Consider the following 19,799-nt stretch of genomic DNA (forward strand, 5'->3'; position numbering starts at 1 on the left):
CTGCTTCGCCTCCTCTCTCTCTCTCCCTCTCTCTCTGCCTGCCTCTCTGCCTACTTGTGATCTGTCAAATAAATAACTAAAAATCTTTAAAAAAATTTAAAAAAATAAATTGATAAGTGATCCGTAGTTCTTTTGTTTTTGTTTTGTTTTGTTTTATTAGCTTAGATTCATGAAGAATGTATTTCTAAATCATTTCAACCTCTTTAGAGTTTATATATGTTCATTTATCCTTTTTGTTTTTCACATTTTTCTATTCCCATAATTAAAACTTTGATTTTTAAAAAATATTTTAAAACAGTGTGCATGACTTGATTCCATATATGCATTTATATAAAAATGGATTTGTGCATATATAATACATGGAAGCTGAAACTGTACTGAAATGTACTTTGAATAAACTTTCTTGCTACTTTTATTTTTTACTGTAACTACAAAATGCCAAACTTAGAAGAGTACATCTATCTTATGTAAAAATTTTAACACTGAAGGAGTAACAAAAGTGGATAAACTAAGAACATCAGATATAATTCTGCCCTATTTTGAGATATAATTATTTTCGAGTTCAAGAAAATTACCTATATGGGACACAACATGCAGTATAAGTTAGGAGTGGGCAATTATAGGATAGGTGAGAGTCATTAAAAGAAAAATATAATTTTATGTTTAATTTTTTTAAAAAGATTTTATTTATTTATTTATTTGACAGAGAGAGAGAGAGATCACAAGTAGGCAGAGAGGCAGCTTTCTGCTCTCTGCTGAGCAGAGCGCCCAATGCAGGACTCAGTCCCAGGATCCTGGGGTCAGGACCCGAGCCAAAGGCTGAAGCTTAACCCACTGAGCCACCCAGCCGCCCCTATGCTTTGCTTATGTTTAAAGACACGCAGCATATCTGCCTTAAACAAATGGTTAGGACTGGAATTGTGTTTGTGAATATAATTCTTCTATGAATTTGCCAATTCCTCCACCTTTCCACTTCTGGCATTAGGTTGTGTGGGTATCCCGCACTTTCCAAAAATTCACAACAGGCCTCTTTATCTTTGTGAAGACCTACATTAGTACCTGTTTGTTATCTGAAAGAAATGGAGGGGGATTTTCACTTACACACACACACACACACACACACAGAGGCCATTACTGTACTAACATTGGTCTTCTGTGAAAGAAAAGTGATAGAATATAAACTTTTGAAAAGCCAGGGACACTCTTTACTTTAGGCCATTTTGACTCAAAAGGTTTCATAGGAACTTTCTACTTTTTGGACAGTGGGGTAGCTTTCTACACCCACGTTTGGTTTTAGAAAGCAGCTGAGAATGACTGGTGTATCTGGGGTAAGCGGAAGAAGAGACCACAGGACCTGGAGCATCTGAGGTTTATTCCTTCCAGCGCCTCAGAGAGTTCAATCTACAAAATATTATCTTCTGCTTACTTAAACACATGGGAAACAGAAACAAAATAAAATGTTAAGTAATTAATATATAATAAAAATATAACTCACATATTATAAAATTATTTCTGTCCATGTATGGTTAATACCTATGGAAAATCAAAGCATAACTGGAAGTCACTCTATTCCTTTACCATAAGAAATCACTCTGATTTTGACACATATGAACTTGTTTATTCCTCATAATAGCCCTATGAAGTTGGTATTATTAGCTCCTGGCCAAAAATCTATGTGTGATCTTTCAAGCTTGACCACAGGCAACTTAAAAAGCTTCACCCTGGCAGGTCTCACAGCGGAAAGCTGCCCTACCCACACCAGACTTGGTGCACAGCCAGTGCTGTGAGTCTGGGGAAAACTCAGGAGCCCCTAACAAGCCATGCTCTTAAGCATAGCTACTTTACTAGATCAGTTTCCTCCACTCATCAAATGCCTTAAAAAAAAAAAAAAAAAAAAAAGTATTTATTTGACAGAGAGAGAGATCACAAGTAGGCAGGGAGTTGGCGGGGGAGGTGGGGAGCAGGCTTGCTGCCAAGCAAAGAGCCCGATGCAGGGCTTGATCCCAGGACTCTGAGATCATGACCTAAGCTGAAGGCAGAGGCTTAACCCACTGAGCCACCCAGATGACCCCATCAAATGCCTTTGACAGAGGTCCTCCTCAGGTGCCTTTGCTGGAAAGGACATGGGTAGAAGTGAACCCTTAAGACCCTTTTTCTTTACTCTGACTCAGTACTTAACTTTTCCACTCTTAGCCCTTTTTTCTCTGCCTCCAACCTGCCCTCTGGCTCCTAGATCCATAAAATTTCATTGGCCTTTCTTTGGGGCTCCCTCAGCAGTTCAATAGTTCCCCATGTGTGAACTGACCAATCTGATCCCCCTGAGCTCTCTCGGAGCTCTCCTGTGGGGGAAAATGGGCGGCGTGGGAGTTGAGGCTTTCTTCAGCTCAGCCTCTTGCTTATGCTATTGGATTAGGTAATTGAAAGGTTGACTGGTACCTTCTTCTTGGTTCTTTGTCTTAAAACCCTGAAATCTAACAGCTCAGCTCAGCTCTGCTCTTGACACTCTCCCCTAATAGATCCGGAAATGGAGGTAATGAGAGCTTAAGTGACCTGCCTAAGGTCAAATAACTAACAAGAGGCAGTGCGAGGTCTCAAACAACCAGTCTGGTGCCATTCTCTTGACTACACAGTCTTCTTGGCAAATAGTGTCTGATACTATGTTCTGATACATTCCCATTTGTTTAATTTTTCAAAGGCAACTAATATCTATCATTTTGACATTCTTATGGTGATGAGAGTGATAAGAAGTACTCCAAGCAAGTGAAACATCATTTACTATATGATTTTTTCAGTCTGAATAGTAGTTTATTGAAAAAGCCCCATTGATAAACCTATTCAAGAATATTAGAATGTTAGGTAAATCTTGCTAGGGATTTCCTTAATAAAAAGGACACTCATCCCTCTCTTACCTTGCTAAAGTTTAGATTGAGATACCTCTTGTATTTTGGAAAATACAATTCGGTTATAATCATTCCTAAATCATGTATTTTTAAAGGAGTGGTATTATTTTAAAATTTCTTCTCTAGACACATCAAACCTTTCTTCATTATTCCAATTATAGTCCAAAAGTTACGTCAATGAAAAGCCAGGTTGCTCTTGAAAGGATTTTTCTTTTTTTGCATTAAGAATTAGTATTGCACAAAAAGCCAAGACTGTGGCAATAAATACTTTGCAAAATATCACCTAAGAATCAAATATTATTTTTAAAAAGAATAAATAAATAATATACATTATATTAATATGTATTAATATATAATATAATAAATAACTAAATAAATTTTATTTATTTATTTCACGGAAAAAGAGAGATCACAAGTAGGCAAAGAGGTGGGTAGAGAGAAAGGGGGAACATGCTTCCTGCTGAGCAGAGATCCTGATGTGGGGCTCAATCCCAGGACACTGAGATCATGACCTGAGCCCAAGGCAGAGGCTTAACCCACTGAGCCACCCAGCTGCCCCAAGAATCAAATATTCTTAAATTCTTTTCAAAATTGTATGATTTGTAGATTTACAAGTACTACACTTGTAGGGCAAATCAGTCTACACTGAAGGAAAATCTGACATACCTATTTTATCTTATAAATATAGTAAAATAAAAGTAGCACACAAATATAAATGGCATGACATAATTATATAGTTATAAATGAAATTAGGCACACAGATGTAGGTTGTCATTTTTTACCTTAAAAAAGACTTAAGGGCACCTGGGTGGCTCAGTGGGTTCTCAGGTCATGATCTCAGGGTCCTGGGATCGAGTCCCGCATCGGGCTCTCTGCTCAGCAGGGAGCCTGCTTCCTCCTCTCTCTTTCTCTCTGCCTGCCTCTCTGCCTACTTGTGATCTCTCTCTGTCAAATAAATAAATAAAAAATCTTAAAAAAAAAAAAAGACTTAAAATGAATAAGCTGCCTATCTGTAGATTATAATTCTTACATATAAATGATGGATAAAGTATTTAGATTCATCTGATTTTTTAATTTATGAACTGATATATTTCATCTATTTGTCTATTCAGTATAAAAATTTTATCCATCCGTTATGTGCTAAAACAGGGCAAAAGGATGACCTGGGCCTTGTCTTCAAGGACTTTCATTATAGAGTAAGAATGCTGGATTTCAGGACTGCTCTTTATGGGGTTACAGGAGAAAAGTTACCTAATCAAGCCTATAGAAGAGAGCACTTCTTACAAGAGATAACAATTGATGAGTATCTTAAAGTATGAATAAAATTTAGTCTGGCAAACAGAAAAGGAAAGACAGTACAGACAAATAAATTATAAGAACTCATTCCATTGTAGAGAGAAATAAGCAGGAATCTGCTAAACACTCCAAGCCTTTGGTTTTGTTAAGAATTGATCCCTCCCCCCACATGAGTCAGTTGCAGCACCAGGGTTTTTGGACAGGGTCATGGTTAGCTATGCATTAAACAGAGCTTTTGGTGGCACTTTGTCAGGTGGATTTGTCAGGACCGGAGGCAAGGAGAGTATTTAAACACGGGGGCTCTTAACCAGGAGACCTGGAGACCCTAAAGGGCTTAGGGATATATTTAGGAGGTCCTTGAACTTGAATGAGGAATCCTTACATTATTATTCACATTGATCTTATTAAATATAGGATTTTTCTCACTTATGAAGATAAGTGTACCTGCTTCACTGTGATGACTAGAAACTATAGATGTATTCATACTGCATTCCAGTTCTTACAGGTATCGTAATATTTTTTCTTTTTTTCTCGCTTCCTTCCTCCCTTCCTTCCTCCCTCCTTCTTCCTTCTCTCCCTCCCCCTTTCTTTCTTTCTTTTTTTCTTCTTGCAGTAAAAATACACAACATAAAAATCTACTGTCATAAGCTTTTTTTAAAACAGATTTATCTACCCATTTATTTGAGAGGGAGAGAGCGAGTGGGGTGAGGGACAGAGGGAGAAAATCTTCAAGAAGACTCTCCACTGAGTGGGGAGCCCAACGTGGGACTCCATCTCAGGACCCATGAGATCACGAACTGAGCCAAAATCTAAGATTGGGATGCTTAACTGACTGAACCACTCAGTCATAACCACCCTTGTCATAACCATTTTTTGCGTATAGCTTAGTAGTGTTAAGAATGTTAACATTGCTGTGGAATAGATCTAAAAATTTTTTTCATCTTGCAAAACTGAAACTCTATACTCATTAAACAGAAACTCCTCATTTCCCAATTCTCTCAGTCTCTGGTAACCACATTCTTCTTTTGGTTTCCATGAACTTGACTACTTTAGATACCTTTTGTAAGCAGACATGGTCTTTTTATGACTGGCTTACTTTGCTTAACAAATGTCATTCATGTGGCAACATGTCATAATTGCCTTCTCTTTTTAAAGCTGAATAATGTATGCGTGTGTGTGTGTGTGTGTGTGTACCACATTTGTTCATGCATTCCTTCATCAATGAGCATTTAGGATATTTCCTCTTCTTGGCTATTATAAATAATGCTACTATAAATATAAGTGTGCAAATTATGCTTTGAGACTCTGCTTTCAATTCTTTTGGATATATACCATGAAGTGGAGTTGGTGGATAATATGGTAGTTCTATTTTAATTTTTGAGTAAACTTCATACTATTTTCCATAGCTATTTTACAACTTTAAAGTCCCACAATGGTGCAGAGAGGTTTCAAATTCTTCACATCTTCACCAACACTTGTCATTTTCTATCATTCTGATAATAGTCATTCTAACTGCTGTAAAGTGGTATCTCATGGCTTAGATTTGGATTTCAAATCAAAGTGATGGGGCACCTGGGTGGCTCAGTTGGTTAAGTGGCTGCCTTCGGCTCAGGTCATGATTCCAGGGTCCTGGGATTGAGCCTTACATCGGGCTCCCTGCTCAGCGGAGAGACTGCTTTTCTCTCTCCCTCTGCCTGCTGCCCTCCTTAGTTGGGCTGTGTGTGTGTGTGTGTGTGTGTGTGTGTGTGTGAAATAAATAAATAAATAAATAAATATCTTTTTAAAAAAATCAAAGTGATATTGATCATCTTTGTATATCATCTTTCAGGAAACACCATTTGAAGTCCGTGTCCATTTCTGAATTAGGTTGTTTTTTGTTGTTGAGTTGTAAAAGTTCTTTATATAGTCTGGATGTTAACCCCTAGTGAGATATATAATTTGTAAATTTTTCTCCATTCTGTTGGTTGCCTTTTCACTTTTTTGACCATGTCCTTTGATGCACAGAAGTTTTTAAGTTTGGTGTAGCACAATTTTTCTGTTTTTGCTTTTGTTGTCTTTGCTTTTGGTGACAGCTCCAAGAATTATTGCCAAATTCAATGTCATGAACATTTCCTCCATGTTTTCTTCTAGGAGTTTTATAGTTTATAGTTTTGTGTTTAGGTCTTTAATTCATTTTGAGTTAATTTCTTACATTTAGGGTAAGATAAAAGTCTAAGTTCAATCTTGTACATGCACAAATCCAATTTTCCCGGCACTGTTTATTAAAGTGATTATTTTTAAAATAATATTTACGCCTATCACAGCTACAAAACTACATTGCCTATTAATTCTACTATTATATATTTTTAATTTAACATACTAATAAAGAAGCATATTACCATATCACATAATTATTTTTAAGTATGTTGATAAATGTATTTCAGTATAATTAATTTTCCTTGTAATCCTTTAAAATTTATTTAATGGATTTATTTATTTTTATGCATTTATGATATAAAATATTTATTTGTGCTTATTTATTAATTTTAAATTATTATAAGAAGGAAGCTATTGGTTTCACCAGACAGCATGGTGTTTGTGGACTCAAAAATTTTTAAGAATTCAGAGATGATTTCAGTAACTCAGACAATGGATGAAGACTTGAATTACAGCTATGGCAATGTTAAGAAATATGTAAAATCAAGAAAAAGGCAAATTCAGTATGATTTAATGATTAAACAAATGCCATGAACCAAGAAGAAGGAGAAGTCTATGGTGACCACCAGGTTTTTAACTTTGGTGACTGATTGGGTGACTGTAGTTCTGGAAGTCCTCACTATAGAAGCTGCACTTAAAACCCTGAGGGAAGGGGTGCCTGAGTATCTCAGTTGGTTAATGGTTTGACTCTTGATCTCAGTTCAGGTATGGATCTCAGAGTCGCGAGTTCGAGCCCCGCACTGGTCTTCGTGCTGGGCATGGAGCCTACTTAAAACCATGCGGTATCTGTTATCATCCACGGGGAGAAGGTAGAGGAAAAAATTCAGTCAGAGTGAAACCAGAATTCAAAGACCAGAGAATTCATTATTTTCGGTTTTGGTGTCATGCAGTATATTTAATGTATCAGCAAAGAGAACTAGTATGTAAAGGATAAAACTTCAGTAAGCAATTGGTGGTTAATTTGTAAAGGACCAATTGTTATGACTCTACTCTGCATTTATAATTTTTGCACCTGCAATTATTTGCATGCAAAACAAATGCAGCTACAGTTGCCTAATTATAGGCACACCATCCAAAATTGCCCACAAATAATAGCACAAAGAGATGCCATCTGTGAAAGTGCAGCAACCCCCCAGACCTTTCCTATTCCACATCCGGTAAGGCTTCCCTTCGGCTTCTCTCTTGGGCTTCATTCTTGCCTGGTCTCATTCAGGCATTAAAAGCTGGTCATTCTAATAAGCTAAGTCAGTAGCCCTTTCCTCTTATGCATCCACTATAATCCACATCCCCCAATATAAAATAAACCATAGTATGGGCAGACTGAAAATGGAAGCCGTTTCTGAAGCACATCATTTGTCTTGTTAGTGTGAACAGATTCAATGTTTTATTCACGTGTAATTTTACAAGGTAGGCAACTTGAATGCTGTAAAGACAAAATCTCATACAAATTTCTACTCAAAGGTGACAAGAAAATTCTGTTACTCTACTTTAAAAAATTTAGCCATTTATTAAAAACACAGCTGTCAGTTTGGATCAAATACATTCATATTTCCCCATTATATTATTAGGGCCATCATGAAATTTAATAATTGTCCCTTGGAGTTTGATTTCCTACAAAAGTGTCATAACACAATCAGCACTATTGCAAATAATTATCGAACTGTGTGAAGACATTTATGATTTCAGGCGGGAAATATATAATAACAGATGAGAAATATAAAACCCAGGTTAACACTTGATAAGGATTCTGTTCTCATGCAAATGTCAGTAGTAATAAATGTGGGGACGACGTAGCCTGCTTTATTAAAGTGAAACAGGTTCCAGGCAGAATAATTTTCTAAAATTTTAATTATATAGTTCAAATTTTACTTGCTTATCATTTAATCATATTAAATACTCTGAATCTGATAAATCCTCTGTGATAGAAACAATACACTTGAAGCATGAGAAATTGGGTAGTTTATTAGGCTAATGACTAAAACCAGAATGTAACATATAGCTCTTCTATGAAATCTGTAATTCTCCATTCTATTTATACTGTTTGGAATTGTCATGAAGTATTACCATAAAGGTTTCAGGGGCAAATGCAGGCTTAGGAGTTATACAGTGTTCACCATTTTTTTTTTAAAATTTAAAACATTATAGTGAATAGCAAGGTTTAATTTTGTCCTACCACATTTTTCTCAGTGGTACATGGGTCACAAAGAACCGAAGCAGTAGTTAGACACCAGTCTTAAGTTTATGGACAATTGGGCGGATGTTTAAATATTTAGACATTGGAATGCTTAGACATTAGAAATATAGTAAAGTTTTTAGATTTAGCAAAAGAAGTCATGTTAAGGAAATGAGAATTTATAAAAGGGAAGTTATCATTCCAAAAGGAGAGCTAATTAGAAGATTCTTCTCTTATATATAACTGAACATTTTAATGGCTGCAATCAAAATTCAAAATATGATTAGTGACATGATAAACATAAGCTGTTTGTTTTCACAAGAAGCAGAAGAACATTTTGAGACATTAAGAAAGATAATGTTACTCACATCCTGAGCTACCATTTGTTGACACCAGAGTCAGGTTGGAAGGCCATGGATTCCGAACAATATCTTGCCAATGAATTGTGTCTGTGTAACAAAGAAATTTGTTCTGGTCTACATACACTCCACCATTAAGGATTTCTGTATTAAAACAAACAAACAGAGATTTCTTGTCAAACTTTTTGTTGATGATAAGGTAGTCAATAAAAGTGATTTATTCTTAAAGTGTTTTCAATGTTAAATTAGAGTCACATTATTAATAGCCAAGGCACATTTTGTAATATCACTTAGTCATATAAATTAATTGTAGAAATTGGGAAAGATTGAAAAATACAAAGAAATACAATCACTCATAATATAAATACCCAGAGAAACATTCTTCGTATTTGGTATAGAAGGTTTCAGTCTCTTTCCTTTTTATTTTTTTTTACTCTGAAATTAGAATAACATTGAATATAATATTTCATAACCTGCTAGTTTTAATATTGGGTGTTGAGTATTTAATGATAATTAAATATTATTCTACATTATTTTTAATGAAACTACAATATGCTACAGTATAAATTAAATAATATTTATTTAACCAGTTCCCTCTTTTGGTCATTTAACTTGTTTATCTCTCTTAAAAAGATTATTAGTCCATGTGACATTGACTGGAGTCAGTAGGAAGTAATTAAAACAAAATGAAAGCTAAAATTAATGTTTCAATTACGAAGAAACGTTCTTTGATCCTCTCAAATGGAATCAATAGAATTGCCAATGATTCTTTATGAACAACAGAAAACTATAATAAAAACCCAATGGCTCATTGCAACAATAGCAGGACCATGGGACAAAATACACTAAAGCCAATTTTTACTTGATTCTCTACTTCACACTGGCCTTGATCAGCTAAGTTGTTCAGTGGCTGATAGTATATATAATTCTCTTGCAGATTGCTTTAAGTTATCTGGGGTGGGGGGAAGATATTCCTTCCAAAAGTACTATTTTTTTTTTTTTTTGAAAATACCATTCTTACTACTTGAAGAAATTGGTTAAAAATACTCATAGCAACTTCCTGCTCAATTATCTACCACATTTTCCCCTTCTACACAATACAAAAACAACTTAAGAGAAATTAAATCTCAGTCCATAATACCTTGTTATAAGTAACAAAAACAGTTAACAGTAATTTATATAGATAGAGGATGATTTTTCTCACACAGGAAACCTATAGGAGGTAGTGGTGTCCATAGACCCACATCTGTTTTGTGTGTTGGTTTTATTCATTACAGACACAAGAAGGTTGATGTATCTAAGTGTCTTTCTGAACTCAAGGCAAGCTGAAACCAGAAGAGCAAGCAAGAGACATCTTCCTACTGAGGCTCTGACTTTCTATTTGGGAAGAGATGTTCTCCCCAAGGATTATGTAGGCATTTTCTTGGCCAGAACGGTATCCCAGGAGAGCATTTGTATTATAAGGGAGGCTGAGTAGACAAATTGCTACTTGAACAAAACTTAAACAACCAAGACTGTTAGTGAGGAAGAAGAGGAACATGAATCGTAAGAAGGCAACTACTTTATTTCCCATGATGGCCTCAAAAAAATAATCTCTCGTGCAGTATCCAAAGCTAAACTTTTAAGAGTCACCTTAAACCAAGGAGAGAGATAAAAGAATGAAAGGAACACAGGACACCATAAGAGGAGTATTTGTGGAAGAGAGAGAGGCACATCTCCATTGCCTTATTGCCTTGCGTGTATAAAATGCACCGGATTAATTTCGACATCGCAGGGCTTTCCGCATTTAAAATCACTCCCATTCTCATCATTGGTCCTTGCACTGACTATTGGTTCCATTTTCTCAGGTGAGGAAGAAAAAAAAGAAACAAAAAGAAATTAGATCATCTTTCTACTTCTAAAATCCAGTTCATTATTTTTCATGACCTAACCATACAATCTTCATCAAAGCAGAAAGGAGATATAAGACATAAGAAAGATTGTGAAAATGGATTTCTACATTAATGTTTGGCATTAAAGTTTCTATCTATGAAATGTGACCATCTCATACTAATAGCTTTCTCATGAGACATTAGGTGATTCTCTTCTGCTCTAAAAATAATTCTTCATTAGATGGCAAGAAAGGAGATTTTGACTGCTATCCAGGAAATGAAGGTTATTTTTCAGTCTACATTTGGAAAAGTTCTACTTTTAAAAAAATGTGAGAAGAAAACATAATAGCTCAAATATTGTCGAAAGAGTATATTTTTCAGGACTCACATTGTAATTCAAATAGTTCATATTGAAGGAACACAGTATCCATCTCTAACTTCCTATCTAAAAATATTCAAATGGAATCAGATTATATTACACTGAATAATAATCTCATCAAATCCCTTCAACAATATTAATCCGCTACCAATGCTGACATTTGTTTCTCAGAAATATTCTGTTCAAGAGCTTCATTTATACTTGGAAAAGGATTTAGAAAGGAGGCAGTAAAAATTCAAGTATAATCTTACATGTTAAAATTTCAAATTAAGACTACAATCATGATCAGCTTGGAAAACACCCTAAATTCAAAGCCAGCATCTGTTAGCAATTCTGATCAGGAAGATATATAAACTCCTAGTATTTATTGATGGATTTATAAGGCACATTTAATCTATTTGTGTATGTGTCTATTTTCCCTGAAAATAGTCCTTTCCTTTATATTTGGCCTAGATTATACTCTGATGGTGAATGTCAAACACTATAATCAGAAAATGAGCAATTTATTGACATTTATAGAGGAGTTTTAACATATACTTTACCTTACATTTATTTATCAATTTCGTTACCTAAATATAGGTAAGGAAATGTTAATATTGTACTAATTCTTTGGTGTAGTTTATATTGATCTTATAACTTCATGCAATTTTTTGAGAGTTTATAACTTTATGCAAATCTTTTTTTTTTCTTTTTTTTTTTGAGTGTGTGCACATAGGGGTAGGGTGGGTGGAGAGGCAGAGTGAGAGGGAGAGAAAATCCTAAACGTGCTCCACGCTCCACATAGAGCTAAATCTCTGGATCCTCAGATCATGACCTAAGTGGAAACCTGAGCCACTCAGGTGCTCCTATACAAATTTGTAAACATTAATTTAATATGATTTGTGGTGAAATATTCAGTTAGATCTATTTCTAAACTAAGAAAATTCTAGAGAAATATATTGACCTTTAAGAAAGTTGTTAGAGACACAGATTATTTCCTGGACAAAATGGATCTCTAATGTTTTTGACTATTACAGCTTGGCTGCATTTTTAGGTTAGAAAGAAGGATTAGAAAAAGAGAAATGCTTGGTAAGATATTTATCCAAGAAGATATCAGGAAAATGTCTGGTTATACTTTAGATCTATCTTTACCAAGAAACAAGAACAGTAGGGTTGTCACAAGTTCTATGAAAGGCTTACTGGATCTGTGTTACACCAAGACAGTTTCCCTTCCAGTGATTAATAATTAAATTTTTAAACCATGGCCAAAAAAAAAGGATTTCTAATTCTAGGTAATATAGAAAACAAGCACAAGTGTAACTGACATTCAAATAAAGATGCCCAAAGCCTAGAAAAGTGAAAGGACTTAAAGAATAAGTAAATGACCTCAGGGTAATCCCATCTATTGTATTTCACACCCACTGTAGGAAATATATCAGAGAAAATTAAGAGAAACACATGTAGATTCTTGGTCATTATAATAATTGCTGGAAAAAAACTGATATGAATTTTTTTATTATATTATATAAAAAAATTCCCAGTGGGTTCACAAAACAAAATTGTCTTTTTTGATAAATTTCACAATTAAATATGGTAAGATATATGAAATATGATATTCTATGAAAAATATTTAATTATTTAAAAATTCTGCCAAACACTTAAATAGGTTTGAGTATCAAACATTTTCTATTAGATTAATGCATACAAGTTAAGTAAAAAATATGAATCCTTTTGTATGTAGAGTAAGTAAATTGTAATCCATACTACTTTCCCATACATCAAATTTAACATATATAGCACATAGTTTATAACAGAAATACTAGATTAAACTCTAGGAAGGCAAGGAATATTTTTCAGTTCTGTATCTATATCAAACCTGAAGCAATAGCTAATCAACAAATATTTGTTAAATCAAACTTAAAACACAAAAGTAACGCGGAATTTGGCACCACCATTAATCAATTAACTTCTGTTATATCTTTTAATTTTGAATTCCAACCAAATCAAAGTAAAAACGAAAGTTGTTTTTTCCTTAAATGCTCTGTAGTTTATCTCAACTGGTTCTATATTTCACTATGTCAGAGGTCATTTCTGTTTTGGTCAAAACTATATCCCCAGAGTCTGGCATTATGCAAGGCAGAAGCTATTACCACTATAAATATTTGTTCTATGATATCAAATGTAATAGCCTGATTATAGAAAAATATATTTGAGTAGACCAATACATATATATTTTGAGTATATGAAAAATATTTTAAAATATATAATTTTGAAGTGGAGTTTTTATAAGCTGAAAGATAAATAGCTTTTATTATATAAAATGCTCACAATTGATAATGTACAAAATTACTGCAAGCAGTATGTTGGATTTTTAAGTCACATTTAGACATTTTCATCAGTATCCCTAAACCCATCTTGCGCATCAAATTCAGTATTATTTTTCATGTGAATAATGATGATTTTGAGCTATCCTGGACATAACAAATTTCCTCAAACCTGTGCAAATTACGTAGCACATGTTACATAAAGTCTAAGAGCGTGTTTTTTACAATGAATTATAAATCTACCTCATATTTCCTTAAACTATTTTCTAGAACAGTGTAAAGTGCCAATATGACATTTAAAAGAGGACATAAAGTACTTGTGTCTTAGTCTTCCAATCCACAAAGATTGTCCATTTGACCATTTCTCCCCTTGATTTCCCATTTGCATGAGTTTAATAAAGAGGGAAATATTTATTTTATTTAAATAAGTTCTTTTGTACTCTTCATTTCTTTTCAAATGCTGGTTATTACAGTGAATTTGGGGATGAGTGACCATTATGAGAATCTTTGACATTTTACAAATATATTCTTTCAAAAGAAAATGTGATAAAATACTGAGTCATGGCTTTTCCCCCCCTGTGTGGTATGAAATAGCCTAATTGTGATGTAGCATCCCTGCTGAAAATATATATTAATATGACCTCCTTACGTAGTTTAAGAAGTTGACAAAATTGCTTTGACCCCCATGCACAATTTGTAACTGTTTCATAAATAAGATTGAATGTCTTTCTTTCTTTCTTTCTTTTTTTATAAAATAAAGATAATTTTAAATGTAGTTACCCATAATCCACTAGAGTCTACATGATTGGTATCAACAATAAACATTTTACTACTACTCACAAAGCTACCAAAGATAATATAAGAAAATCAAATAAGCAATAATGAAATACTTAATCTCAATCCCTGATTGTATATCTAAATGTCTTATTTTGCATGACACATCTACAGGTCAACTTTAGAGTTAAAATAATAATAAAATAAATAAAGATTAGAGATATTGCACTTGTCTAAATACTGTGGGAATGTCTGGCTAATCCGTGCATCAGAATTATGTTGCCTATCAAGCCAAAGGTCACAATCAAGAAGTCAGAATCCAAAGTGGCAAAGCCCATTTTCAAGATAAATCTATAGGATACAGTCACTGGGTTTTCTCAGACATAAAGCAATGTATCTTTCTTACTGTCATCACCTTAAGCCACACAAGTCTGTTGGCAGATAATGATACAAAAGTAATACAGCTCACATTATCCACCTGTGATACTTAATACATCATCTCTGGAATGGACTTGGTCCAGAGATTCCTATATCTTTCCCAAACCCAGACCTTTCAGCTGGGAGCACAATGAATTGCTGCTACCCCACTGGGTCAGCCCTCAAGGTTCATTATTAATAAGCTGAGACTCTAAAGGCTAATGAGAACCGGGTGCTTGAGGAGACAATGGCTCATTCATCATCAATCAAGCTTTGAAGTTTTTATACAGATGATTTAAGGAGAGTTGAAGTGTGCAAAATTGAAATGTCACATTTGTATTGGGAGTGGGGAAAGGGTGATAATGTAAATCAGTGATGTAACCTTCTGTATTTCAGCTCAATGATCAGAGTCAAAAGCTCATGGATGCGGATACTGAATGAATGCTAGGAAGCAACAGTGGGCAGTTTTCCGATCTGAGCAGGCAATTTTAAGAAGAAATGATTAGATTCAGTGGTTGAAAATCAGCTTAAAATAGAAAATAATGACAAAAATATCTTGATATCAATTGCATAGAGCTCAGTAATGCTCTCCATGATGTTCCAGTGTAGAATTCTTAGCTCTCGTTATGTTTCAGCTTGCATCTTAACTCTGAACAGTCTACTACGACCGTCTAGTTTTTAGAGGTTAACTGTCTGTAGCTCACATAACACTGACTTATCTGAACCATTCACCTGACAGAGTGAATACTAGCCCACTTTCTTTATCCTTTTGTGTGCTTGTCTTCTCTCTCCTGTTATAGATCTCGAGGATAAGATGCATGACATACATCTTCCTGTGACCTTAGTGTCAAAAAATGTGTCAAGTACATAGTAGAAATTCAAATGTTTTTGATGGCTGTAATGACAGTAACAACACATCATGACTGATATTTGTAAGGAAGTTTTTGGTTGCTGAACTGTTAGCCTAATGTAAGTCATATTTCCTCTTCATATACTAGATAGTGTTCCCATTATGAAGTACATAAAACATTGAATAACACTAGTGTAATCTTAATGTATTGATTCTTCCTACCTTTTAGAGAAGTAGTAATCTACTTAAACTCATTGATGTCTGGAAAAATTTTTTTAAATAAGTTTTGCTTGTAATTGTCCTTAAATTGTGATTACAGGATTTCCCTTTCAAATTGTTCTCTTACCTCATCATATAATTCCCTGTATGTGCCATTATGTTTAATATTTACCCCTAATAATTTCTCCCAAACTTTTACTCATCCTGTATTTCCTTTTTTCAGTTAACATCAGAATAACATGCTGTGAAAGTCAAGTAGACTCCAAACTTGAGACTTAACCATTAATTCATTCATCATTATATTTAATCAGTCTAATATCCTAAATAAAATTTGTCATAATGTCTCTTAATTTATCTTGTTCTTTTTACACCTATTGCTATTCCTTAATTCAGCTTCTAGCATCTTGAAGAGATTCAACTATTTAAAAGCTAGTCAGTGGTAATAGGTATTGGGAGACAACAAGCAGTTTCCGTCATACTAACTCAAAATCTCCTTGCATCTTCTGGATACTTATAAAGCATATATCTTGTGACTTCAAGAAATACATAATTTTTCAAACTTTTTCACTAAAGCATAACATATACACATAGATGTGATCATATCAAATGCAATCCATTTTTATAAACTGAACACAATTATGTAGCCAGCGCCCAGATCAAGAAATAGAACATTCCATCACCACAAAAGTCTTTCTTATGCTTTCTTCTTCACATCACTCCCTCAAGGAGCTTTTATCCTGAGTTTGAACAAAATCACTTTCACCTGGTTTGGTGTTTTTTTTTTTTTTAAATAAATATCATATGCATTCTTTCTTATTTAACTCCCTTTTATTCAACTCTATGTTTATAAAATTCATCCACATTGTTCATTTTCATTGCTGTGTGGAATTGAATGTTTTATTTGTCCATTCTATACTGATGGGCATTTGAGTGCCTTCCACATTTGGGCTATTACAAATAATGCTCCTATTAACATCCTAGAACACGCCTTTTGGTAACCAAATGTGCACATTTATATTGCATACATACCTAGAAATAAAATTGCTGGACTATAGTGACAAACCGTTTTTCAAAGTGCTTTTTACCAGTTTATATTCCCATCAGTGGTATGTGAGCAGCTACTTGCTTCTTAGCCTTGTTCAACCCTGTTTCTTTTTTTTCTTATTTTTTTCTATGTATTTCATTGTAGACATTCTGGTTGGCATAATGTGGTATCACTTTAATTTGCATTTCCCCAATGATTAATAATTGTAAATTATTATTTTAATGTTAATTATCTTAATATTATTATTTTTAGTAATATTATTTTTAAGTGCAGTTTTCATAGGCAAGAAGTTTATATTTTATTTGAAAAAGGTCTACCAAAGTGTGAAACACTTACAAAATACTGTGGAAAACTTGATCTCTATCCAAGGTTATTAGTAAACACCTGAGTAGGTTAATGTATCCTAACTTTTAATTTCTTTTGAAGAGGATTTAATGTTTTGAAAATTGTATTTTAAAATATATTGGAAAATATATTAAAACTATATCAATAATTATATAGACAAAGGTTTAAGTATGAATTCTGAAAAATAGATGCAGAAGTCACAAGTAACTATCTGATAATGGTGAACATAATTAAATGTATATAAAGAGAAAGAATGAAAAATTCATTACTTTTGCCATTAAAATAGAACACTCCTTACATAAAGATCAAATATTTTTATTCCCCTACCTAACAGAAAGCCCTCATTACAGACAACAATCCTCTTAAACAACTGCTCCAAGTTTCCAGGAAATATAATAGCTTCAGTAGAACAAATCAGTAGAGTTCAATGTTTTCATTACCAATAAGGGGGAAAGTCATATTAGTACCCAGAAATTATTTGTCCCTTTTATTTATAGGCTTTAATACAATAAGCTTGAGATACACTGCAAGGTCACTTTCAAATATCTCACCTACAATATTAGTTTTTATAGTTTTAATAACTCTTCTCACAATGTGTGATTTCCTCACTACTTTTTTAGAGTATTTCAGAAAAGTAGGATTTGTTCTGATGACAGTAATAATAAATAATACTGCTGTGTATGTTTGTTGCTGGCAAGCTAAGACTTGCAAATAAAAGATAAAGCAAGAGAAAGAAGAATGACTTAATCTTGTAAAATGATCTTCTTATTTCAAACATCAAGATTTTCTAAAAGGCTGTGTAAGAATCTTAAAAATAACAAATACATGGCTTTGGGGGCCAGATGTCCTCGCTAAAATGCCTATTTGTCAAAATGATATTAAAAATAATAAATAAAAACACTGTTTTACAAAATAAGGAAGTAAATAAGTCATAAAATAAGAATGTAGAGAAGCTGGTACTATTGAACTTTAAAAACCCACAATTAGGTTCAAATTAAGTAGATTTTTTAAACAGAGTTTTAATCTGGAGAAAATTAGGAATAAATGATTGAATAGAAGTATCATCATTTTATAAAGCATTGGCTTCAAAATCTGTAATATCAAATACTATGGCAAAATAGAAAAATAGCTTTGGAGTTAGTTTGTATAAAGTTTTAAGTCAGTGTAGCTTTAAAAAATAGTATACATTACATACATATTATGCACATACATGCATTTTACATATGTAAAGTACATGAATCTTAAGCTCTATGTTTTTTACATATTCATGCACACAGTGTCTGTGCATCTATATCCATATAACCACCACTCAGATTAAAACACAAAAAATTTCCGTCACTCCAGAAATTTCTCCTTACTCCTTCCCAATCAAGCCCCGCAAAAACACTATTCTGACTTCTAACACCATAGCTCAGTTTTGCCTGTGTATTAAGTTTATACAAGTGGAATCAGACGTTACATATATTTTTTGGTTTCTATTAATCAAAATAATGTTTTTGAGACTTATTTACTTTGTTATCTGCACTAGTTATTTGTTCATTTTGTTGTCCAGTGTTCCATTATATGAATATGTCACAATTTATTTACAGCTCAGTTAATATTTTAAGGACATCTTTGTTATTTTTACCTGTATTATTTCAGACAAATTAAAGTTTCTTTTCTACCACCTATCAATTAGGAACAATATTTACTTTGCTGAGTTACAGTGAGAATTGCAATTATGTATATAAAGCATCTGGTACATACTAGGTGCTCCAAAAAATGGTAGCTATTTCAAATTAAGTTATTAATTTAGTTCAGGAACCTCCTTTATCCAAATAATTTAAAAATATATCTACACTGCCTAAAGTGTAGGCAAGAAGAGGGAGGCAAGAAGACCGAATGAAAGTTTTGAGAATCACACTAAATCTTGGTAAGTTAAGTTTGGTGCCTACTGTAACAATTTTAGACCTAGGTATATTAAGCAAACATATTATTACAATGTACTTCCAAATTTGATTAATAAAAAATGTGATCATCTGTATTTCATAAGACAGAAATGTTTCTGAGAACAAGAACATAAGTTCTGTAACTACAATTTCTCCCACACAGTAATCCTGGATACTTAGTTAACATTTTGAGTCATTTCTTGTCATGTCTGTAACTACATTCTGTGACAAGATTTAGAGCTGTTAGATTTCCCTCTGTTCGGTGTTTTGTTTTGTTTTTAAAGATTTTCTTTATTTATTTGTGTGTGTGTGAAAGAGAAAGAGAAAGAGAAAGAGAGACAGCACAAGCAGGGGAAGGAGAAGAGAGAGAAGCAGGCTCTGCACTGAGCAAGGAGTCGGATGCAGGACTTGATCCCAGAACTCAGGGATCATGACCTGAGCCAAAGGCACTTAAATGACTGAGCCACCTAGGCATCCCAGATTTCCCTTTGTTCACTTCAGGTTGGTGCATAGTTCACAGGTCCCATTGATTCCACGGGCAATTTCCCGGTGAGCTTTCCACTATTGCCATTGCACTTTAGAGAAACAAGGGTAAATTCCAAAGGACAGGGACAGGTAAGATAAGCTCTCCTATTCCATTTCAAGAATCTGGCATTTTTACTGCAGTAGGATGTATTAATTAGGAAACAGGCAGCACTATTAAACACATCTCTGTAGCTCGGCGTTGAACAGGGACGTGAGACT

The 19,799-nt window shown here is 33.8% G+C and overlaps 1 protein-coding gene across 5 annotated transcripts in view; it reads right to left on the reverse strand.

The window, feature by feature from the left end:
- ERBB4 (erb-b2 receptor tyrosine kinase 4) overlaps positions 1-19,799 on the reverse strand; it is a 1,164,558-nt gene that overhangs the window by 371,819 nt on the left and 772,940 nt on the right. For all 5 annotated transcript variants that reach the window (XM_044241525.1, XM_044241523.1, XM_044241526.1 and 2 more), the window contains exon 4: positions 8,934-9,068. In XM_044241525.1, coding sequence (XP_044097460.1) covers positions 8,934-9,068 — 135 coding nt within the window. The remainder of the gene's footprint in view (positions 1-8,933; positions 9,069-19,799) is intronic.

The sequence above is a fragment of the Neovison vison genome, chromosome 3 (genome assembly GCF_020171115.1).
Source record: "Neovison vison isolate M4711 chromosome 3, ASM_NN_V1, whole genome shotgun sequence".
NCBI lineage: Eukaryota > Metazoa > Chordata > Mammalia > Carnivora > Mustelidae > Neogale > Neogale vison.